General features: G+C 40.6%; 2 protein-coding genes across 4 annotated transcripts; one reads left to right on the plus strand and one right to left on the minus strand.

Moving 5' to 3' along the window:
- Positions 1 to 1,781: 1,781 nt before the first annotated feature.
- ccdc3b (coiled-coil domain containing 3b) lies at positions 1,782 to 16,503 on the minus strand. 3 transcript variants are annotated; one of them, XM_035630260.2, is made up of 5 exons: positions 16,289 to 16,503; positions 13,865 to 14,148; positions 12,188 to 12,751; positions 8,413 to 8,587; positions 1,782 to 3,381 (listed from the first exon to the last, which is right to left on the minus strand). In XM_035630260.2, exons 3-5 carry the CDS (start codon positions 12,553 to 12,555, stop codon positions 3,088 to 3,090), a joined length of 837 nt encoding a protein of 278 aa, XP_035486153.2. In that variant the 5' UTR covers positions 12,556 to 12,751; positions 13,865 to 14,148; positions 16,289 to 16,503; the 3' UTR covers positions 1,782 to 3,087. The 3 variants fall into 3 exon arrangements, with proteins under 3 accessions (XP_035486153.2, XP_035486155.1, XP_035486154.1); XM_035630262.2 differs by lacking the exon at positions 13,865 to 14,148; XM_035630261.2 differs by lacking the exons at positions 13,865 to 14,148; positions 16,289 to 16,503 and having other exon boundaries at positions 12,188 to 12,927.
- vamp3 (vesicle-associated membrane protein 3 (cellubrevin)) lies at positions 15,928 to 24,067 on the plus strand. Its single transcript, XM_035630263.2, has 5 exons — positions 15,928 to 16,037; positions 19,296 to 19,374; positions 21,419 to 21,577; positions 21,897 to 21,948; positions 22,170 to 24,067. Coding segments are annotated over exons 1-5 (309 nt in total). The 5' UTR covers positions 15,928 to 16,035; the 3' UTR covers positions 22,187 to 24,067.
- The last annotated feature ends 801 nt before the right edge of the window (positions 24,068 to 24,868 follow it).

The following is a 24,868-nucleotide window of genomic DNA, read 5'->3' on the forward strand; positions in this document are numbered from 1 at the left end:
TGATTGTGTCAGTGTATTTAGGTAACCAGAGAAAAGAAAAAGAAAAAAAGAATTCATAAAAAGAAAAAAGAAAAGAAATAAAAACAAGCAAAACGAACAGAGACACTTTAAAAACAAATAAAACATAAGTAAATAAATATATGAATTAAGATAACGACCATAATAATATAGACATATTAATACCAGGCTTTATCAGATAAAAAAGTCATTGTATGTGACATGTAAAATCAGTCATTGTCTATTATTAGTATAATCCTGGAATGGGGTCCATGTTTTCAGAAATAAATCTTGATGTCCAGAGAGTCTGGATGTGACTCTTTCATAGACGGGCCATGTTGGACATTAGTTCGATCCAGTGTTCAAAGATGTGGGTGTGATTGTTTTTCACCCTGTCCTCCCTGAGGAGAACGTACGGTACGGTGGCCCTCGGGCATCGTAAAAACACGAAAGGCCCTCTCTAGAGCCAGTGTTTGGTTTGTCCGTTTTTGACAAACTCTGTCTCTCTGAATGCAGACCACAGATGTACTTTAAGTTCTAACAATACCTTCGTCTAGAATGAATCCTGTAGCAGGTCAGAACGTGCAGAGCTAGAAACATCTCAGATGGATTTCTTTGATGAATAACTGAGCGAAAGACTCAGTTTAGCTGCTTGAGAAAATCAGAACAGAAAAGGGAAAAAAACTACAGCAGCAACAAAAACAACAACAACAACAACAACAACCCTGTTTTAACAAATCAGATGCTCTGGGATTACATTACCAAAAAAAAAAAGATTAAACCAGAGCAGCCAGAGAAAGTCAAATAAAACAAGTTAAAGTAAATAAACCATGTCCACATTTAGCCACGTCCTCTGGAAAGGACCACCACAGTGCAGACCTATTGCCTGACATCTGTTTTGCAGCTTGGCTGCGCACGGTGGTTTATGTTGAAAAAGCCGTGTGTGTATATCATCTTTGGCCCAGGTCCATGGGAGTTTGACAGTTGGCTGCAGGCGAGGTCGTGAAGGTTGCAGAGGTCTCACTGGGCGAAGAAAGCGCCGAAGAGGAGACGAGGTGCGGAGAGTGGAGCGGTCAAATGATAAGCGAGAACAATAGCTTGTAAATGTCCCTCCGCATCCTGCTCCACTGACGATAAATGCTGCAAGTGAGCTCCAGACACAAAACATGTTTAAAGTGTGTTGACTTTTTTTTTTTTTTGACAAACCATGCCTTGGTTTTATGCAACAGCACCACATGGAAGAAATTTGGTTCAGCTCTCATGGAAATTGTGTTGCAAATTTCGTCTGCCAAGATGATTTCGCATCTGAAATGTCCTTGTTAAAGAGCACCAGACGTAAAGTAGACAAGAAGAGGTCAAGATGTGACCCTTTTGTTTTTTGAGGATTTATGTTGCTTTCGATTTTTGGGGGGGGAATGCCAGAAACCATTTATCATTTCTGACTCCACGATACGTGGAAAGCAGGACACATTGCAATTAAGATTTGAAATCACAGCTCTCTCAGTTCTGCTGTTTGGCTAGACACATCACAAGGATGGACTGTTTAGTTCACCAATATCAGTAACCACAGTGAAAGAACCAGAATTGTTTCAAACTGATGGATTTACATGTTCTGATGACTTCACATCAGAGACTCATCTGTAACTCTCAAAGAGACCATTACCTGTGAATGTATTTTCTTTCATATTGTACTTGTTTGTTTCATTCAACAGGTTTTGAAAAAGTAACAAAGCGCATTTGCGTATAATCGTGGGCGACTAAATCAGTTACACAGGACTTTTTTTTGTAAAAGTTCATTTATTAAAAAAAAGAAATGCTGTTACACAAATGATCATGCTATTGGTAAAGCAAACCAGATGTTTATAGTTTAGAGGAAGCAAAAAATAATATCAAAAGCAAATACAGAAAGTATAAATGAAGCAACCTCTTATTTCTGACACAGAAAAAAAGCCTGTACCGCGCCAGGCTCACTGGCTGGACCCAAAGGGTGCTCAGCACCCTGTCTTCAAACAGAAATTACACTTTCACTCAGTACAACTTGTATGAATGGATTTGTGTATGTAGGAGAACTTGGGGGGAAATGCACTCTTGGTTAACAATTCACTGAATTTAAAGACTCACTAGTTCCTTAGGGTATAAATATATCAAAGGAGTAAATGAAAACCAGGCAGAAGTAGAATGATGCAAACATCAGGTCTTGCAGTGTTTTGAACTTTGACACATTTGCTCCTCTTTACCCTTTTGTGTTTTTCCACACATACTATTTTGAATGCTCACAACTTGCACACTTTATTACACCAAATGCAATTAAGAAGTGGTTATTTGTGTCTGCTTCATTTTTGATCCCCAGTCTGGTTATGGCTTATGTTCCTCAGAGTACAAACTGTAAATGAGTATCTGCAGTTTGTGTTGCTCTGCTTAGAAGATTAGACAAATTCCTCCACATAGACGTGGAGCATCTTAGCGATAATATTTCTGGAATAAGAAATTCAATTACATTTAACATGTATACAATGCATAACGTGTCCAGCACAGAAGAAAAAAAACTATTTATCAAAAAAAGATCTTCAATTTGAGATGCTTTCACCTCGTCCACATATTGTTCCACTGGTGCGTCCGCCAGCTTTGAACTATGGCCTCTGTGTGATTGGGAAACGGTTGTGCTGCCACTAAATGAAACTGATGGCCAAAGGTAAGACTTGAGGGTTTGGACGGGTAACAGCAACAAGTCCACTCCAGAAAGAATGATCACATTGGACCAACTGGGTGAAAGCACAACCTTGAAAAGCCTCTAAGTAGCTGATGGCACAGGTCAATTTTACCAACTGGCTGATCAGATGAGGTTTCGTGAAATTTGTTATTTTTTAAATACGCATATTAAATAGATTGGAGACATGGAGAATATAATGAAATTACAATTAAAGTCAACCATGTCCCTTTCATTCGATCAACTACTTGTGGCTGTTGCTGTCACCCCCCCCCCCCCCCCCCCAGCTTTTCAACCAATAGCCTCTCAGTGTGCTATGTCGCTGATGCTTCATAGAGAGCGAAAGTTGGTTTATATACAACAACAGAAGAAGAAAAAGAAGCCTAGTTTTTCAGCTTCTTGGCGAGAGCCTTTTTGTGCGGGGGGTTCTTCTGGTCCTGGGCGGTGTCCTGATCCGGGTGAGTCTGGGGCGTCTTCGACTCGTACAGCTGTTTGAGGCTGAGGGTCTGTTGCTCCTTCGTGGTTTCCCGTTGGGCCTGGCGCAGCAGGCGTTTCATGGTCTTCACCTTTTCCCGCAGGTGGCCGTTGGCTTTCTCCAAGGTGCGCACCTTCTGGGAGAGAGTCCTCACCCTCTCTTCCTCCTCGAACAGAGCCTTCTGCACCGTGGAGCACAGCAACTGTGGAGAACAGAGCGGAAAGATTGTCTAACTAACTTTTAACAGTAAATACTTTGTGATATTGAAGTGGTTGAAGTGCACTTATATGATTAACTGTTGCCCATTTAGACATTTTGTCACTGTCCTTTTTATTTTTTTGAACATCTATTAGAACAGGTTACATGAAAATAAGTCTCACACAATTTTTCATACACCAGTAAACTTTTTACAAAGGAATAACTAACAATATAAAGACATAAAACAGCTTATACTCTACATATATTTTGACATTCACCCTTGATAATACCAATAAACATTTAAAGTATATGTTCAGAAGATCATCTCTCTAAAGAAGTGTCCATCCAGAGTTACAATCTCATGGCTCTATGTTTCTCAGCCTTTGGTGTTTGGGTCCATTGGTCCAAGGTATAGGTGGGCGAGGTCTCAGCCAGTTTGTAGTAATAACTTAATGGGCTAATAAGGTAACGACTTTGAGCATTTATACTTCGTTTTTCCCAGTTCCTCTTAGAAAAGTGTTGCCTGGAATCAACTGGTTCGAATGGTCTAAGCTCAGAATTTCTCCTATTTCCTTATTTAACTCCTCCACAAATTATAGGACAAAAATGTGGGAAAAGTCTCCTATTGCACCACATCCTGTCCAACAGAGGATTAGATTTTGGCTATTACTCGTGGGGTTAAGAAAAAAAAATCTTATGCTCTGCTTCCAAACCAAAGTTTGGCACCTCACAAATTACTGATCATTGAGTTTCAGGTTGCTACTTGGAATTTGCTGCTCAAAGCTACCAACTTATTTTCTGCAAGGTTTCCCACTGAATTTCTTCCTACTGTGCCATCTCAGTGAAATCATACTTGGAGTTGTATTCCATCATGGCTCTTACTAAATGCTAATGTCTGATTTAATATATTTTTGTTACATTCATGATGTAGCACCTGACAGATATGCTGTTTTTGGTACTTTAGATTGCCTTTGGTTAAATCAAATGAGAAAAAAGCTTCTGGCATGATTTCTTTTGGCTGACCACCAGTGCAAGTATTTTTTGAGATTATAACTTTCCTTCTGTGGAACCATAAAGAATTTAAGCGTCACCATGTACAGTATGTCCTGCTCTTTGTGTACCAGCCAAAGACATCTCACTGTAGTCTAGTCCCAGACTGTAGTTCCAGATATAGAAGAGAGATAAATGTGAGGTAAGGAAAATGGTGACATGACTGTTTCAGTGAGACGTCTCTGTGAGATGAAACCCAACATGCCTGCGAACCTGCGACAGATGATCCAAAGGCCTGGACCTTTCCGAGGTGAAAAAATGAGCTCCAGATGCCTCTGACTGCATGCCTGTCTGCCTGAGTGTGGATTTCCTCCACAGATCCTAATGCTTCCACATGGGCCAGCGTGAAACACTGATGTAAATTCCCTACCATCAGATAACAACCGCTGAGGGTTTTGAGGAAATGTTGAAAATGTGCTGCCGGCTGCCGGCCCACATCACTGGTTAGGACATTACTCGCTGTAATATTAGCTGTGGACTTTTCCCATGTGCTCTTGCTTACGCCCCACAGGGATCCGAAGGGGAGATGTAACTTTATAAAAGTAAAAGTAAAAGCAGAACAATCACGTTATGCAAAGCAGAGCGCATAAAATGGCAAATCCCTGTTTTGTGCACCCAGGTATGATTTAAACGCAACACCTCCAGTTGGTTTCAATTTCCACATCTACAGCGGCGTTTCAGGCTCAGCTGGATGTGGACCGATACTTAAGTAATTGCCCGTGAAAATGTCTGCAGCCAAGAATGATACACTGACATACAATTTGAAGCTGCCTCTTTTATAAGCCCTTCTCACATGGACATAGTATATGTATATGTATTCTGTAACTATGAGAAGACTTTTTTTGTACTATATGAGATGGAGCTCGTCCAGCAAGACAGAAGTTACACCTACTATAGACATGCTGTCATGAGATCCTGTCTCTTATAGCTACAAAATCTACAAGAGAGGCCCTCAGTTGCGTTAACAGTAAATGTCGTGTTCCCTAAATAAGTGCTGTTACATGTCACTGAAGCAGCAAGCAATCACTTGAGCGGCTGAGGCATGGTTCAATTATTTAGAGCAGCAAACATGAGGTATAAGATTACAATTTTCCACCAAGAGTTTTTGTGAATAAATTTATTCAGCACCAGCGGTTATTAATAGTCTCTCAGTAAATTGGGGAAGGCAAATAGACCTTAGCATATGAAATGCAGCAGTGAATATTTCCCTCCAGTCATAAACCAAGTGACCGTTTTAGTGTGAATGGACATATGCAAGTGACTGTGAACTGTATGTCCTGATCTCCAGAGAAACAATTTAGTTTTAATTCCATTAGATATTTTTATGCCGTGTTCAAGAGCAGCGTAACAGGAGGATTGTTATTTCCCAATGTCTGATTGAACATAATCAGAAACTAAACGCATAGAAATTCTATCAAACACAGCCATAACAAAATCACATAAATGTCTGGCGGCAGTTGGTAAGTAAAGCACAAGTTCTGTTAAAAGATATTTAGTTCCTACACTGAGATTTCTGACGATTGCTTCAGTGATGTCACTACAGAGTAATGTTCAGAAGGCATTAAAGAACATGTTTTGTACATGCTGGTTAGCGCCTGTGACCAGAAAAACTACTTTGAATTAATTTTGGGATCTTCATTTAGCTGAAACAGTAATGAAAGCAGCTGAGGCAGATATCTTCAAAAACACAACTCTGTAGACCCTCCTTGTCAGGTCATGGTCTTAGGCAAAACTCTGGATGCCCAGTTATCAAAAATGGATCCATTCGGAACACCCTCGGTATCCAGCAGGACTCAACTACAACATAAAGGCTGATAACTTGTGCAGGACAGAAGCTACAGTGCGTGTCTTCTCCCAACTCAGATGAAACATGTTTGAAACAAATGTTTGCACATCATGTGCTTGAACATAAAAACTTTACAACACCGTGTTAACAGTCGCTGAAATCTTTACAACGTAAACGTTAACGTGAGCAGTGATTTGTTTTGCCTCAGAGAGCAGCCGTCAGGTCAGGACAATGTCAACGCTAATATTTTTTCATTAGCGTTGGGAACAAAACCTGTGAGAAAACCCGGCTTGTTAAAGTCAGTTTAGTTTATTACTGATCCATCTTAAGTTGAATACAGGCCGTTTGATTTACTTTGGTCTGGATGATGTGATGTATGTGGCATCATCTCTTCCAATGTGAGTTTGGGTCCACTGTCCAAACAACGGTTGCTAAGTCCCAGAAAAAACAAAGTCTGTTTTTATTTTTCTAAGAGGAAATCTAATCATGAGAATGATGTAAGAAAGCAGCCCCCATATCTAAATGTCACTTCATAATTATAATCATGGGCCCGGCCCAAAGGTTTTGCTGTTCATCGAAATACAAACCATGTTTTCGTTCTCGACTCATGGCGGAGTTTGGCTTTTATGAATAGTCAGCAAATGATTGGAAACAGACAGAAGAAGACTGACCTAAATCAGGGGGATTATGCCAAAGGTTTAGATCCATTAGAGGGGATAAAGAAGTGGTGAGTGACTGGAAACCATTTATATACTGGCACGCGGACTCTTGAGGGAAACTGTGGAGTTTACAGAGTGAAGCAGAACCAGGTGTTTGCCAGTGGTGTCTCTGTGCAAACGAGCTTTGATCAATGAATCAGTGACAGGGAGGTGTGGACCGGAGCTCCAGCTTATTGATTCAAGTCATCTTTAAACCCCATGTCCATCAATACGCGTGTCGTCGGCTGACTTTCACACACTCTCACACTTACTTTCCACTCGTATCATCAATCTGCCTGGTCCCGTGTGTGATCCAGGAGCTATTTAGTAATTGAGGGTTTTAATTTATTTTCATGATGTCTCCACTAACCCTGGTTTTAATTCAGTTAGTGATTTTCTTCATTTCCATGAATCCCATTCGCCCAGAAGAGAGTTATGGTTTTTCCAGTCCATCAAAATATAATCCTTCAATATCAATTATGTTCTCCGGCTGCAAAGAGAAGTAATGTTACCGCTTCCTCTGTGATGGATTTCATCTGAGGGCTGCAACTATTCATTAATATCACTATCGATTAATCTACAGTGCAATATTATAATCAATACACTGTTTTCAATCAAAATTCAATAAAATGCCTATCACAATCTACTTTAGTCCGTTATTATCCATTCAAAAGGTACATTAAACACAGAAAAGCAGAAAATCCTTACAATTGAAAAGCTAGAAGGAATAATTATTTTAATATTTTGATGGCTAGTTTGGTCAGTAATAAATATTTACAAATTTACTGTCATTAGACTAACAGATAAAACAACACCTTGCTTCAGCAAACATCGGTTTGTTCTGAAGAGTACAAATTTGAGGAACATACCTTTTGGAGGCACATCTTTAAAAAGAAGTGACCCCTGAGGCCTAATCCTCATCCCTGTTTGAGGCTCGTGGCTTCATTACCTATAACTAACACAAAACGCCCACATCTCTGACCCAAGCGGTCAGGTGGCAGTGTTGGATTTGGCATAAAAAAAGATGATATCTCTGGTTCCACTGCACTGATTTTGGTACTTTCCATCATACAGTGCTCAACCGTGGGTCTGACTCCGGCAGTGTTTAGGGAATGCAGTCGAAATAAAATACTTTCTACGAGTCAAAGACTATCGTCTCCATTTGATGTCACTCTAAAATCGGGGCTCTTGTCTTTGAGCAAAAGAAAATACTCCGTTAAACAACAAGATGTCGTCCCCCCCTTTAAACATAGTGAGCTCTTTGTCTGACAAAAACCTCAGGAAATGTGTGTTTGGTTTCCCCATGCCGTAGGAACTTTTTTAGCTCCCCAGCTTGTTCAATTGACAACAACAGGATGCAGTTTTGACTCATTTTTATGTGTGCACCACATAATTATGCTATTTGGGCTTATTGAACTCTGTACCCCCACGAGCGTGTGAAGCCGACCTGAATCAACAGTAGCAGCTGCTTCATGTTGGGCGTTTGCGAGTGGCTACGTACCCTGCTGTCCTCCTGAGCCTCCCACTCCGGGGTGAAGCTGTGGACCTGGGTGCCAGGCGTGCAGTTGGCAAACTGGAAGAGGCTGGCAAACATGCGATGGTTATCTGCAGTGTCAGGGAAGATGGGGTCCTGGAAGTTCACTCCATGAGGGACAATATTGTAGTTCTCATCCATCCTGCACGGCAGAAGGGGAATAAGATGTTATTGATATGCTTGTGAACAAAGGCGAAAATGAACATCTACAAACATTTACCCAAGAGTAAAAACTCTTTTTGTCTCTGGTAAAACAAAAGTTGTTAAATTTTGAGCAACAAGAAATTGCACACACATGTCAACCGTAAAAGATTGAAAGTTCTGGAACAAAACACCCAAACATTTATTTATGAGCAGGATTGCTAACAGACCCTGCTCTATTATTATTCAAATGCGGGCTTTATATAGATGATTCAAGCCCGCAAATTACACCCAGAGGGATTCAATCAGCATGTTTCATATCTTTTCCTATGATGTAAAGTGTGTGAGGGAGGACGCAGTGTTTTTTTCCATACATCTGGATTCCATCTCGCATCCCTCGAGGGACATCAAAAGTTTGGTTGTCCCTATCAGAGACAGTGTGTGTGTGTGTGTGTGTGTGTGTGTGTGTGTGCGTGTGCGGGTAGGTTGAAAGAACAAGAAGAAAGCCGATGTTTTCCCTCAACAGAAAGAGTTCAAAGGTCAAACGTAAGCACAGGAACCAGGAGGTCAGAAGAACTGTGGATCCACAGGAACTTGACTGGATTTTACCGCAATGGAAAAACAAAAGAACACAATGCATTTTACAGTTGTTGGTGAGTGTGTCAAACTTCATCCTGTTACATTATTTTGAGGCAGTTCATGTACAAATTCTGCTCTAAGGTTCTGTATTCAGTTGTGTTCTTTTGACAGAGAATTTAAAAATCTTGAGGAGTGAGATATAAGCTAAAGTTTTCACAGCGAACATTTGGCTGAAGCAGCGTACTCAATCTGTCTCATTTAACGGTCCTGAGGGAGATCCTCGGTTGCATTTCTCTCCACGCTAAGCTCTGATTCGCCCCGTCCCGAGAGCTCACGCTCATGATTGATTGGAAAAACTGTTTTAGTCCGAGACACAGTTGTTGAGGCCTTTTATAACAGGAAATGGACATCCACTGGAGACTGCAATGGGAACTTTTAAGTTTTGGCTTCCTAATCCAGTGGCTGGTGATGCAGACAGCTCTTCTCTCACTCTTTATGAATGTTTGGGTGTTGTGGTGCCAAGCAACACATCAGATAAAGAGCACTTTACATATGAGAAGTCCTCTGAAGCAAGGTTCAAGGTTCAAGTTTAGTTTGACTTCATTGTCCCACATGGGGAAATTTGATTTGCAGGCAGGATTCATATCCAACAAATATACACAAAGACAACATTGACTATGACAACAACAGACTAAAAAAACTAGAGATAAGGAGCCATGGAGACCCATTGAAAATGATCATGACACACTGTCTAATGTTTAAGCCATAGACAGTATATAAAAATGGACGTAGTCACTGGGTCTGGAAAGTGGAGCCGATGCGGAAGTGCCTGAAGCCTGTATTCTCAAATGACCAGCAGAGGGCGACTTCACAGGGTGCAAAAAATTGTCCGTTTCTATAGAAGTCTGTGAGAAAACGATTCTACTTTTCACTTGATTTGTAAAATCAGTAAACACATTCCTGAAAAGTTTATGGTCTCAATTGCTAGTTTCAAGTCATCTCCAATTCAGCTCGATGTAAATTTAGAAAAGTATGGTCCCATTGGCGAATGGATACAGCGTGATTGACACCTAGTAGCGTCCAATGGGTTACAGGTTTCAGGCCACAGCCCCGCTCCTTAAAATGTGGGTTAACAACTTTGGGGGGGGTCTCCTTCCACTACGCCCACTGACAGAACACCCCTGCATTGGTTTACAGGAGTAATCACTGCTCCGTAATTATCATCATGCACTTAAACGGAGCTCTGTTGTGACTGTATAGCTCCAGCAAGTTTCTGATGGCGGTTCGGTGATGACGTTTTCACCGTCACAACATCGGACGGCAAAGTCGCGCCTGGAGGTGTGATTCACTGAAATCCGTGTAAATCCTATTTAATGTCTTTATCGCCATAAAAACCACTGTTGATGTTGGCCCTGCTGCAGACCCTCATGTGGGACAGCCGAACATTCAACTTGAGGAATGCTTTTCAGTGCCCCCCCCCCCCTTCTGAAAATCTAACTCATCTTTTTTTGAGAGAAAAAGCAGAATGTGAGATATATCAGTAAGGCCTGTCAGCACAAGTTGACTTCATCAAATGGTGTACTGGTTTATTTCAGCAGTGCTGGGAGGACAAAAAGGTGATCCTACCCACCGCTGGCGTGCCGATAACTCGGAGTAAAAATTCTTTGCAGGTTTACCTTCAAGCTGTTGGGAAATGTCTGGCGCTGTAATTACACTGGCAGGAATGCAATGGACGTTTCCTGAGCAACAGTGTTGTTTCTGTCCAACACAGACATTTAAGATTTCTTTTTTTTTTTGGGGGGGGGGGGTCTGAGAGGAAACTTTGGCATTATTAATCTTAAATCAATACATCATCAGATACTGATTAAAAGAGAAAGCGTGTGGATTGTGCCAGCAGTCTGCCTGCAATGCAAATGTTTCCTTACTGGCCGACGATTGATTAAATCCTCTGAGAGTCTCAGCGCAGGTTTGAAGAGTCGCTGGTTTGTACTGGAGAGAAAGTCCAGGCACGAAGAGGAGGTGAGGTCCAATCCATTGATTTTATATTTTACCCATAATGTATTACCCCCACCCCCTACACACACACACACACACACACACACACACACACACACACACACACACACACACACACACACACACACACACACACACACACACACACACACACACACACACACACACACACACACACACACACACACACACACACACACACACACACACACACACGTATATATTGTCTACATAGGATCTCTGCAAAGATGTTTCCTACCTGCCTTTTTAGAAATTCCCCACCGGCTACCTGCCACTGAAGTGATTGAACTTCTCTCCTCCGGTGGAAGATCAGAAATTGGAGCCAGTGATGATGTAATTCAAGTGTATGAGTGAGAGTCGCAGCTCAGGGTCCCTGTGTTTTATACCACATGGTCTAATCCATCCAATAAATGAAAGGGTTAACCCTACCCTAACCCTTTTGTATTTGCTTTGCATTGGATTTCCAGTTTGGATGGATTAGGTGTGAGGAAGTGGCTACAGTACTGAATGAATTTGTCACCATCATGAAATCAAATTATCATTTTCACTTTTCCAAAGCTCAATAATCAAAACTTGAATATGACATGCATCAAACCCCCATTGTCCCCCGTTAATAGAGCTCGACAAAGTGCAATATCGGTTTCTTTTCACATCCAATTATTGTTAAATGGTATTATCACTCACTAACTTTTTGCCATTCATGGTAACATTCTAATAAAAAGGAGTTCATTGCTCATTGGTCTTAAACAACAAAGTGAGGTTTATTCTATGGCTGTGTGACATGTCTGGATTTAGAGGGTGCAAGTGGGTCATGTCGGGTCATCTCTTGGCAGCAGACACAAACTAATAAAACACACCTTACAGCCATAGAAACACAAATGATATTCATAATATGTTTGAAACCCTAACCCAGGCGTTTCCCTTTCATCTACGGGACAAAGCTTCGAGCCACGCGGTCGTTGCTTGTATCACTCACGTGTCTCACCTCAGAAAGAAGTAGTAGTTGTTGTCCCTGGTGACGCTGTAGGAGAAGCAGGGGAAGTAGCCCAGGCCGGTGACATTGAACCGGGAGCCGGCGGGGACCTCCAGCATGCTGCCCCACGCCTGGTCGCACAGCAGCTCGATCTCGGCGGAGAAGAGCAGGTCGGTGTCGTGCTGCCACGGCAGGTAGTTGTACACGCTGTGCGACTCCCTGTGCAGCGCCAGCACCTTGGCGAAGACGATGATCTCCGCCAGCTCGGCGCGACACGCTTCCGTCTGCGGCCTCCAGTCGTGCGGCAGCTGACAGCCCCAGCAGCCGCCGCCGGGCGCCGCCGCCGCCGCCGCCAGGACGAGCGCCACCGCGATCCACATGACCGCGTCGGATGCTGCCGACGGATGAAGTCGCGAACGGGGGACAGACGGGAACCTCCGCGGGGGGTTTTTTTTTTTTACACCGTCTGAGCCGGGCCGAACCAGCTGCTGCTCTCAGTAGACATCCGTTCGAACACGGACACCGACCTGTCTTCACCTGCGACCAGTGGAGCGGAGCGTTCACGCCAGCATCCCCCTTTAAAAAAAGAAAAAGAAAAAGAAAAGTTTGCCTCTCACCTTTGAAATGCGAGCAGTAGGGGGCAAACAAAGAGCTCCCCGTCTAGTCTGCGTGGGCGATCTCTAAATGAAACGTCACTAGGTGACAACAAATCTAAAGTGGAGGGATTATATCGCCTTTAGCTAAAGCAGCGATGTGATCTCTTTATAACGAAGCAATAAAAAAAAAAAAAACGGGCTTAGAATGAATTCTTTTTGAAAGACCAGTAGCGCCCTCTAGTGACCATACTCGGGTATGGGCTGATAGTCCGTGGCAGTTTGTTGAATACTGGTTGGGACCTCAGAGGCAAAGCTGTTGAGACTCAACCAGGGACTTTATGTTGATGGACCAGAGACACCATGGACAAGGCTTCTGATCATGGATCAGTCCTGGCTGGTTCAACTTCTCCACTTCATTACAGCACATGGCCCAGAAATCTAACATACTGATATCTCGGGCCGTTATCACATGCAGTCACACCTATAGAGCTATGTGCATGAGTTCACGCTTGTTGTTTCAACCCATCCTTTCAGAACAACTCTGATTTAAACCTGAAACACAAGCAAACCAGGAACTGATCTTTGATCAGGTGAGTTTGAATATGTCAGAGTCATGGCATGAAGTAGTCGACTCCTGAATCACAGTATTTTGAGGATGAAACAAATTCACCTCTAGGCAGCGTCAGCATCAAGCAAAAATGCATGAATCCATTGTGCTAATCAGGTTAAACCCTCAGATGCATTTGCAGAAACACTCCACACAATTCCACCATAAAATGAAGGAAGCAGGATGTGCTGCGCATGTAAGGATGCAGATTTGATCTCATGGTCATTTGCTGATTAAAAGTGTTAACCAACTTCAAAAAAGTCACTTTGATTGGTTATTCGTACATGAGTTAAGTTTGTTCAACTGAAAGTGAACAAGTTAAGGTTATTTAAATTTTGATAAAGATAAAAAAAAGTTCTGCTGTGAGGGTTGTGGCGTTATGAGTCTGTTTACAATATTACTAGCAGAGTTTCTTCACATCACATGTATTTGTTTGACCCAATGTTGGTGTAAAAATATTTATCTGTGCAACTTTAAAATGCTTACATGACTACTGGAAGGATTCCACTGCATATGAATGCTACAGTAGTCCAAATGTCACTCCAGTCATACTGCAAGAAAAGTTCCTCATCCCAGGAGGCTGGTGGGTGTGGAGATTTCTTTGGTGACAAACTTGATGACTTGACATAAGATTTGAGAGGCAAAAGAGTCTTCATGAGGAAATGACCGCGACACCGTTGACCGTGATGTTCTCCATCACCCACTTCTGTGAGGGAGGTGAGAGATGGATTCCTCTAACATGACATGCCACAGCTGATGCGGCGGTCTCCCTGCACAGAGGGAGATGAAATCCACATGAAACTATATAAGCATCATGAATAAAAACCATATCCAGAACCTGGACTAAGGATTTATGTCATGTGGTAGCACATTTAAACGAGCCCACTTCATGTAACACAAGTACAGAAGGACCGTTCCAGCCTGCTGTAAAATGCTTCTCAGGAAAGAGATGAACTTTGTGAGTTGTTGTAGTTTGGTGCTCAATCTTCACCTCATTTCACTTGTGTTGTTTTAGATAAAAGTTATTTCACACAAGATGTGTATTAATAAAAACCTCTAGAACTCTGATTAAAAACACATTAGTCTTGTAGCAGAGAAGCTGTGGTGGATGAAGGATCTGGCACAAGACAACGGTGTTGTTGTTGGGCAAAAGGAGGCTTGGGTTTCCCAAAATCATCCGAGCACCAGGGGCACCTTTGTATAATTGCATTTAAGTTGAAAACATCACATAATTATGTAATTATATTAATAAATACATTGTAAATATAATGCCCAATTGCAGAGATGAACTGTAACCTTTGTTAGAATCATTTTCAAATGTGAGAGAGTAATTTGTAGCAAGGTTTAATTTGCATGCTTAATATATTTTCTATTAAGTTCATATAAATTGCAGAAAATCTTTCTGTATTACTTTTTAAGTTACTGTGTTAAAAAGTAATAAGAAGAAAATAGAATTGAGAATATCTGTTTCAAAAATATTTGACCGAATACAAATATGTACATATGTACACAAGGTTGTTGTTTATTTTTTTCAGAGGGTTGTCTGTCTGGTCCACTGTTTTGGACCAGTTCGGTTTATGTCGTGTTACTGTTGTGTTGTTTTGGTCAATCCATCTATCTTCCGATTAAAACAATCTTGGGAATTATCAGAGTCCCGCGTTAACTCGTGTTTAATTAGTAGGAAACAAGACTTTCGGGAAAAACAGCACATTTCATGTCCTGACCTGACCTGACCTGCTGCCTGAGACTTTTAATTCATTTGTGATGTTCGCAGACAAAGAATATCATCGTCTTCTGTGATGTTTGTTTTTATCAATCAGCCTATAGAAGGCCGCACACAATCATATTGAAAATAGCAAGTGATATATCAGTCGGTTGTTTTTTTTCCCAGCTGTGAAACACGTGTCGAAAGACCCTTTCTAACTTTGAAAATAAAGTCTAGTCACATGCTGATCACGGGCTTTGCTGGTCGCGTTTCCTCGCACATCTACTGGACTAATGACCAATAAATTAAATGAGGGTTGAAAATACACTTATTTGAGCCGTTGGAATTGTATTTCAACCATTAACATAATATATTTCCACATGTTCCAGGTGTGTGCTCCTTTTAATGTTTTAATCTAATGTCATGCGTTAATAAATGCGGATATGCGAACAGGGCCACAGGCTACTGCCTCTTTAATGGTGCATTTAAGTGCTATTCTGAGCTTTCACCTTTACTTTACTTTTACACTTTAACACAAAACAATAAAGTATACCAAGTTATGCAAGACAGTTGTTGATGGTATTTTATTGAAAAATTAAATCCCACTGAGTTTTGTGCATTATTACAAAATGAATAAGGCAATTATTCAAAGAGAAACATTGGCTTTACCGTTTAGGTTTTAGACAGTGGAAGTGCAAAAAGTTATCCTATATTCATTATCCTAATATTAAATGTTGTTACAGCTCGGCATATCCAATAGGAAGAAACAACTTTCTTGTTTTTATTTAGTATAATAATTTTCTTTTGAAGTCGGATCTCTGCTTAAGTATTCACATTTCCGACAGCCCGGGAAGGCAGCACAGCAACCGACGGCAGTAGCTGTTACGGCTTGACACTTCGCTTCATCTTACAACCAAGAGGCGGCTGCGCTGTAACTCACACAAATCTCAAAATGTAAGTCCCGTGTGTTCAAACCCGCCGGTTGTTCGTTTAAACCAACTTGTTGAAAACTTGCTCAAACGCTGCTCAACATACCGGCCTTCCGGGAGCTTTGGTGAAACAGGAGCACAATGAATAAAGCAACGCCCAAAACTTTGCTGCGCTGCTCGCAACAAGTGCTAGCACCTAGCTTAAAGCTAACGGTAGCGACGGTTAGCAACGTCGTCCCACTCAAACTTTAAAAGTCGACGTTTCTTGGCACAAACCTGACTGTCTTCCGTGCGCGGGGCTTTCTGTGGTCGACCCGGTTACTAACTGCGTCGTATGTTCGCACACAATGAAAAGGGGAAAGCGAGGAATCGCTTCGCGGCTGAGTTGTTGTGGGTGTAAATAGGCGTCGGAAAACAATAGTGTGTTAGCTAATGGATAGACGGGAAGTCAATCTGAGAGAGGACGTGTACTGATGGTGAACTCATCTGTGCGTTAGTACTCATTGTTGGCGAGGACGAGCCACAGATCCGTTGTTTTCTTATTTCCATTACCCCCCCCCCCCCCCCCCCCCCCGCACAGGAAGCCCGTCTCTGGAACATCTAGTGGATGAAGGACTTTGATGTTCTGGAGGACTTTGCGGCCCCTGGTCACTTCTGTCCACGACTGGGTGGCACCTGTTGGTGTGCTGCTAGTTCTTGCTGAATATAGTTAAAAGATTTGAAATGTCTTTAGAGGCGTTGTTCCTCATGTTGGTAGAGCAGGACTGTGGACTTCCTCTTGGTATAATAAACCTGCTACCCAGATTTTGCTGGTACCATTTAAGAATAAGGTCCTGTTTAGATCAAATCAATAATTGAGTGTTAGAGACGATATATCATGTATTTTATATCTGCTTTCTGTAATAGTGGTACTAGTGTGATAGGACAACTAGGGTCGTTTGACTAAGTATAAAGTATAATAGCAAGTTTAGCCAATTCATTACACATTTTCCTCAACATATAAAGAGAAAAACGTCAAATAGAAACTCTAATTTATTACAATTTCTCATGCAATTGCCTTGATGTTGAGCTGTCAGTTTTACAGCTGAGCAAACCTCTCACAGAGATAGATGGGAGAGGTTTTGTTCACGATGAGGTGGACATGACATGTTTGATTGGCCCTAATTGTTGGTAGTAAAGCTTATTTGATTGATTGTGAAATATTATTTCAAATATTATTTTGAATCAAGAGATTGTAAAAGTCCAATTTACCTGTGAGTGACTTTGCAGTTTCATCAGAATCTGCCGGTAAACACCACTAAGGTGGCAGTCAATAGACCTTTTCCATGGTATGTTGACATTTTACTGCAGGGAATTCATTGATGTTTTTTTGACAAAATTAATTATGTTTATTGAGTTATTTTTAAATTCAAACCTGCTCTTTAACGTGGGAACCAAAGCCAGGATGTTGCTCTATATCCTGTTAAGACTGAGCAATTTTTGAAAGATGTATTTGTCATAGCAGTAAAAGAACAATGTGATGAATTATTGTGCAATACGCGGTGTCATGACATACTAGGACACATACTTGGAACCAAGGAATTATGTTATTAATTACACCCGCACAATAATCAGTTTTCACATGAGTCTTCCTCTTTGCCTTTTTGTTCATCAATGAACCACAGAAAAGTTAACTTCAAAGTAAACCCCTATTTTTCAAGTAATGTATTATTATTTAATAAATACAAAAACTATTAATACAAATTAATGAACAAATGACTTCTTATTTATTTAGCTATATTGTTGTCCACTAATCATAAGTAATAATGATAATTCCTTGTCAAAAAATCACACTTTTGGCCGCATCAGCATTTGTTTGTATAAGAAATCAATGGAATAAAAATTGCATGTGTCTCAGATCATAGTTAAGGGAGACTTGGGCTCACAAAGTTTTAACTTCTTTGGGGTGATTCTGTGACTTTGTCTTCCCATATCTAGTACGGGTGAGTATTAGGCCTGGGCGATAAAACGATAACGTTATGTATCGCGATAGACACGTAATCAATATTGATAAAAAATGGGTTTGATAGAACGTTTCGATAATTTTTTTTTCCTCGTTGGAAGAAACCGGAGCAAAGAGTCTAGCTTCGCCGGCAGCTAGCTACGCCGGCCGCTAAATAGCACTCATCCTCTGGTACCTAGCAACGTATGGAGTGACACGCCTAATAGCCAATCATGTAACAGTATCACGTTTGGTTGCGCCATCTCGTTGGCTCGTGTTTGTGTTTCTTAGGTCATAAAAATGTTCAATAATTATCGATATCGACCGATATGAAACACTTATATCGTGATACAGTTTTCAGCCATATCGCCCAGCCCTAGTGAGTATATGCTTTAAGATGCCTTACTGGTCTCTTCTACTGATTCATAATAATCCCTGTATAATCCTTAGAGTTATGTGTAGAGGCCTGAACTGATGAGCGTTGCAGTCTTAAATCATAGGGTGGCAGGAGTTAAATGCTGAACTGTGATTTTTCCAAGTTCTTAAGTAAGAGCATAATAAGGATTTAGATGCATGCTTGCAGTTTTACATGGGTTGGGTGCAAGACGTCATGTCCAAACTGCACAGTGATGTTTCCCATGTATTTTACTCAGCTCTCTATCATCAGTGTTTTGACTGTTATGAAGAATTGATGTGAAGGTTTAATCCTTCTGCATATCAATGTTGTCTCCCATCCATAAAGCCATTCCACCTTCCACCTTCCACCTTCTTCTTGCTTGACAAATTATCCTCCATCCGCACTCCAGATGTCATCCATCGTCAGTTATTATTTGGAAACACACCTGGGTCAACAGACAGATATGGACTTCACAATTTAAGAAAAGTAAAGATACACAAATGTGCCCATCAGTTGCAAACTAGACAGTGCAGACAGTAAAATATAAGTATAGTAAAAAACGGTCTTTATGGATATCCACAATGTTAATATTTGAGTAGTTAAAATGGGATCATGGTCTCTCTCGGCTGGAAATTGTGGGTGTTGAATTTAGCACAGATGTCAGCCATTCTCCCTGCGTCTAAAGTCTTGATAGTCAAATTGAAGGGCTAAGACGTGTTAAGCAGTGGCGAATCATGAGCGTGTTGAACGGACACTCATCGCAGCCCTCTGCACGGCAGCAGAAATGCTTTCTCATGAGGATAGTTTTCTCCTCAGGGATTCAGTTTTTTGTTTTTTTAGATTAATTAAATGCCATTTAATTAAGGAGACCAATGTTTACATTTCATTTTCATAATTTTCACCAGGTCAGCGCACGGTCCAGAAGGCTCTGGCGCAGCTTCAAGCAACAAGCGCTTGCAGCAAACCCAGGCCCAGGTTGATGAGGTATGATACATCTAACTACTGGATTTTAATGTTCATCCCAGATTGTTTGATATTGACAACAACAACCTCAGCTAATTAATGTATTAATTAGAAATGCAAAAAATCTGGATTTCTGTTTATCATTCATAAAAAAAAGCTCCCACATGAGACCATTTAACTCTGCCCCATGTCAAACTCAATTGTATGTCATTTATGAACTAATGTTATTAATGTTCATCATCGTGAAGTCAAGGCTAAGAAAGCTTTTTTCTTATAGATCTTTTTAAACTGGGTCGATTATACTATCTAATGTAGTTTATAGTATTTACCTATTGTACATAATTTCTCTCACCCTGCCCAGTGTTATCATTGGACTTCATTAGGGCTGCATATCGGCTCTAATCTCCCGATTTGATTCCAGAAATCCACAATGATTCCTTTTGGATTCTTGATTATTTAAAGATACATTCCAGTATTGCATAAAGGGCTTCTTTGAATTTACTCTGGGAACTTAAGTTTCTTACAGTTTTTAACAAGTGGGCAACTCTGTTGTCTCTGGCTAAATTGTATCCACATTTGATGTTATAAAACTGTGGACCAAGGATTTATGCTTATTTAAAAGGAAAATGCTGTCCCATCTTGGACTGTCAATAGCAGATGCTTCAACCAAGCACAGACCTCTTAAATTATCACTTTGAGCACAGGCAGGATGGAAACTAAAAGTCTGCTCACTAATTCATCGGCTCTCTTTGTGTGACAACACACGAACACAAGCCTGACATCTGCTGGCAGCTGTTAGCCAGTGTTAGCAGGGACACAGACTATAGTAGAATCCATGTATTCAACAAATGCAAACTGAGCTCAGATCAGTGCAGTGACCAACGATGGCCAGAGTCAGCTCACCTGCCTGAATCATGACAGTCTCCTAACATGCGGAGGGTCCACGGAGACTGTAATTATTCATGTCAGTGTTTACGAAGCCGCCGTGACTCAAGGCAGCTTATACAGCCAACGATCCTCTACTTTAGCTACTTAACATCTAATATTGGTTCAAATAAAACTTGTGATTAATATAAAAATCATTTTTTATTCAGCTCTAAACTCTGCTAATCCTCTCTCTCTCTCTCTCTCTCTCTCTCTCTCTCTCTCTCTCTCTCTCTCTCTCTCTCTCTTTTTCTCTCTTTCTCTGTCTCCTCGCTCCCTTGATCCTTGATGTTTGTCTCAAGTAGCTATTGCATAACCGTTGGCAGCAGTGTTGTATGAATCACCAAAATGTGGTGTCAGTAGCTCTAACACTCTACCTCCACATGTCAGGTTCACATGCCAGTGGAAGATGGAGTGAAAAAGAATTTTTTTTTTCCAGTTTTTTACAAGTTATTTTCAAAACTCTGCCAGTGAGGCCACCAGGACGTTATGACTGCCACGGGTCACTCTTACTGTCCACCCGCTCTCTTTCTCAGTTTTGCTTCCTATGAGATTAGCCCCTCCTACATAGAACGTTAACCTTAGCATGTCACACAAAACCTCCAATTGGCTCCCCGGAGTTTATATAATCACTGTCTCCATGGTTATGTAAGGTCTGCATGGGCTTACACACACTCTCCGCCCTGCCGCTCTGTCTGAGAGGAGGGGCATTCAGTTGGGTTTGTGGATCAGTGGAACATATAGGTTATGTTTATTCTGTGTTAGTGTGTACGGACACATGCACGCCTGTGTGATTCTCTGTAATACATATATATAATATATTTATATTTATACATATAAACATATATATACATAAATACATATAATATACATATATATACAGTTATGTAACTGTTGAGAGGTTACTCAACACCTGAACCACAGAGGTTATTAATGCTGTATGTGAAGTATATTGGTGCATTTCCAGCCTTTTTCTCTGTTCTTTATTCTTTCATAAAGAACAAATCAAGGCAGGGTTTGATTGATCTTGAATGAGGTCTAGTGATACCAAACATTTACAAGTGCATGCACATCAAGAAAAGGCATTTAAAAGAACTTTAATTCAACCGAGTCTGTTAATCTTTTGTATGTTTGTGGATAGGTGGTGGATATTATGCGGGTCAATGTGGACAAAGTGCTGGAACGTGACCAAAAGCTGTCTGAACTGGATGACAGAGCAGATGCACTGCAGGCCGGAGCCTCCCAGTTTGAGACCAGTGCTGCCAAGCTGAAAAGGAAGTACTGGTGGAAGAATTGCAAGGTGTGTAAACACAGTTTATGCCAAAACACTCTTTGTCCCCACTGTACATGGCACTAAATAAACTCAATACTACAAGTCTGTAAGCTGGAAGTGGTCTGAATTATACTGGTCTCGACAAAAGCCTCACCCTTAAATGAGTTTCATCTTCACCTAATAATTTGAGCATGTCATAGGTAACTTCAGTGAAAATACAAAAATGATATTATTATTTGAAATGAATAATACAAATGATTAGAGTCTTAACTTTTAATGAATACACACATCTTAAGTCAAGTTAAAGTGTGTTGCACTGAATTTACTGAACCTTTACCCCTCGCAGATGTGGGCCATCCTAATAGCCGTCATAGTCTTCATCATCATCATCATTATTAGTGAGTATCAAGCCTGTGGTTGGTATAAAGTGTAACCTTCTACATGTAATCACTTTACAGAGTTTTAACTTTGATCCAGAATGCTTACCTTCATCTGTGTTCAGTGTGTTGATTTCACATTTAAATGAGTGATACTTTTTATTAATAAAGTCAACTGACTTTCCCTGTTAAAACAAATTGGTTTGTAAGTCTATCATCTAAAGGTTTTTCTTCATTCCCAGTTTGGACTCAAGTATAAAACGGGGAAAGGCGGAGTGGAGGAAACAATGAAGAAGAGGAGAGGAGCAACGTGCATAATTGTCTCAGAGGAAGATGTCACGTGATTACTAGCTACTGAGCCCCGCAGTATTCTTCCCCTCCCTCAGCGGGTCTTTATTCCTTGTCCTGGATTGCCGTGTTTGTGTGCGTGCATGTGTGTTTTACACTACATTACTACATTATACCAGACAACTCTAATCTCTAATTGGAATGCCATGCCACATGCCAAAGAAAGCAGGAAGACACATACAGACACAAGCTGGTAAACTTAAACTCAAATAAAAACCTGTCAATAAAAACCTAAAATATTATAAATTAATCACCATTGACTATACTACAAAGCACACTCTCGCCCACACACACATTCCAACCTCAGGACTAGAAGTGAAGAATATTGTTGTAAACTCTCCTAAATCTCCCAAAATTATATTTACTTTTTTATGTTTCACTGTAATAATAGCCATTGACTTTGCGTGCCAGGCTAAGCGAAGTGCCTTTGATGATATGTTCTTCTTTGTCAGTTTAGATTCCATAAGTAGTACTACATTTAATGGAAGACACACACCTTTTCATAGTATAATGCCAATACTTAGATTTTCTCCTCATTTTGTAAAATGATTGGGTTTGTAGTTTTGCAATAGAAAATGGGATTCAATGTCAGATTGTATTTATACAGATGGTAGAGTGCTTTTTGAGTTCTGCATATAACACCGTGAATTTAGGACTGAGAAAGAGAAATTTCTTTGGCAACCCATCAACAATAAGCTAACCCGCTGTTGGATCATCGGGTACTCACTGTACTTGTCCACTACGTTTTGAGGAAGGACTTTGTGCACAGCATGAACTTGCATATAGATTAAGTGCCTCTGCTATAAGACCAACAACCTCACCGCCTGAACTAGGCTGAAGAAGCTGTCACACATTGTAAAAAAAATCCTGCTACACTGGTTGTTAAAGTGAGTAATCACCGTGATGTGCCAGAAAGTTTTCCTCTGTAAAGTATTCAAGCACAGTGAAGAGCACGCAGTTTAAGACGGATGCCTCTGTCGTTTTTTCCACTGGAAAACAGCCATTCCTTATTGACAGTTTATACCTGTCAGTTTAAGAGTTGTGCCTTCTCAATGCTCGGACTGTCTAAACAAATACTGTGTTGCTTGCGTCAATCAGCTGAGCTTATTAAACTTAAATAAGTCTTCTCTTGAGTCACACTGGCATTTATCCCATCTGGTCATTACAAAATACTCCTCACGTGTGATATTTAAGTTTTATTATCCTTCTAACAATTGCTGTTTTGTGCCATCATCTATAGGTAGAACTAATCGTGGTGCTCAGCTCACTCCTGTTGAGCATCAGGGCTGTTTGAGTGTGGGAAAAAAACACTTAGTTGGGCAACACCAACGCTGGACGATTACTTTCCCTGCTGTTGCTTCCATCTTTTTGAAAGAAGTGTGGTTTAATGAGACAAATATTTTGGTATTGCTTTGTACTTTGATTTAAATTTGTGTAGCATTTCATCCAAGCAGAACTGTTGATGTGCTTTTCAGTTTTTTATTTTTAGATATCTAGGTGTAAATTCTTATTTGGCAGTCATAGTGCATGCAGCATACTATAGTAATTGAAATTGACACTAGCACAGATATCTGCTCTTTGGACATTTTTATAGTACACAGATGTAACTATTAAGGAAATCGTATAATATTTTCAAAGGCTACTGAAAATAATTTCACACGCCACCTTTTTATCACAGACATATGGGATTGTCATCATCCAATTTGAGACAAAGTTATTTCCAAATAAGTGCAATTCTACTCTTTGGCCCTGAATGGCTTTTGCTTGAATAAAAAAAGATTTAACTTAAACTCTATAACTTGTTGAGTGTTTTTTTCCTGATTATATAACGGAACGAATGTCAACGGTTGTTTGAACCAAAAGAGACAAGTAATGCTTGTCCAACTTCATGGATTGCAAAATTATCCTTTATTCATCTGTTGGGAGCCTGAGGAAGAGGGTCAGGGCCACATGATTTTTTTCTTTTCTTTTTTTGACTGGTCTGATGATTGTTTGAACTTTCTGACCGAAGGCTTGTCACCCATTTAACAATAGAAGCCTCTGTAGCACATGGCAAGAGGAGGAGACAAAGTATTTAACTGTAATTTGGTCCAACTACGAAATGAAAAGTCATTACAATAATAACACTGTGGTACAAATTTAATCTGATTATTCATTCCCGCATCAGACACATGTCTGCCTATGAACCAATCAATGTCGAGTACAGGGTGAGGCAGCAAACAGGTGATGATGACTGTATGCAGGTATGTCACAGGTAGGTTATGCAAATTTTTTGTGTGCTAGCAAAATTGTATTGTGAAAATAAAACAACTAGGATCCAATATATACACATTAACAAATCCTTAAAAACTTGGTTCAGATCAGGTCTGGATTCTCTGGTGTGAAAACACCCTTTCTGTTGATGTAAAATAAGACAATAGTTAGGACATAGTTTCCACATCTGCCAGGAGATCCCCTTACAGACTGGACCGTTAACTATCACACAATGCCAGCAAATAGTCACATTTAAAAAGCTCAAACTAGTGAAGTTTTGGGAGAAAAACAACAACGACTTAATGGATGATTGATTATCGTTGATCGATCAACTCTCATC

This window comes from Scophthalmus maximus, chromosome 6, assembly GCF_022379125.1.
Source record: "Scophthalmus maximus strain ysfricsl-2021 chromosome 6, ASM2237912v1, whole genome shotgun sequence".
In the NCBI taxonomy this organism is placed as follows: Eukaryota; Metazoa; Chordata; class Actinopteri; order Pleuronectiformes; family Scophthalmidae; genus Scophthalmus; species Scophthalmus maximus.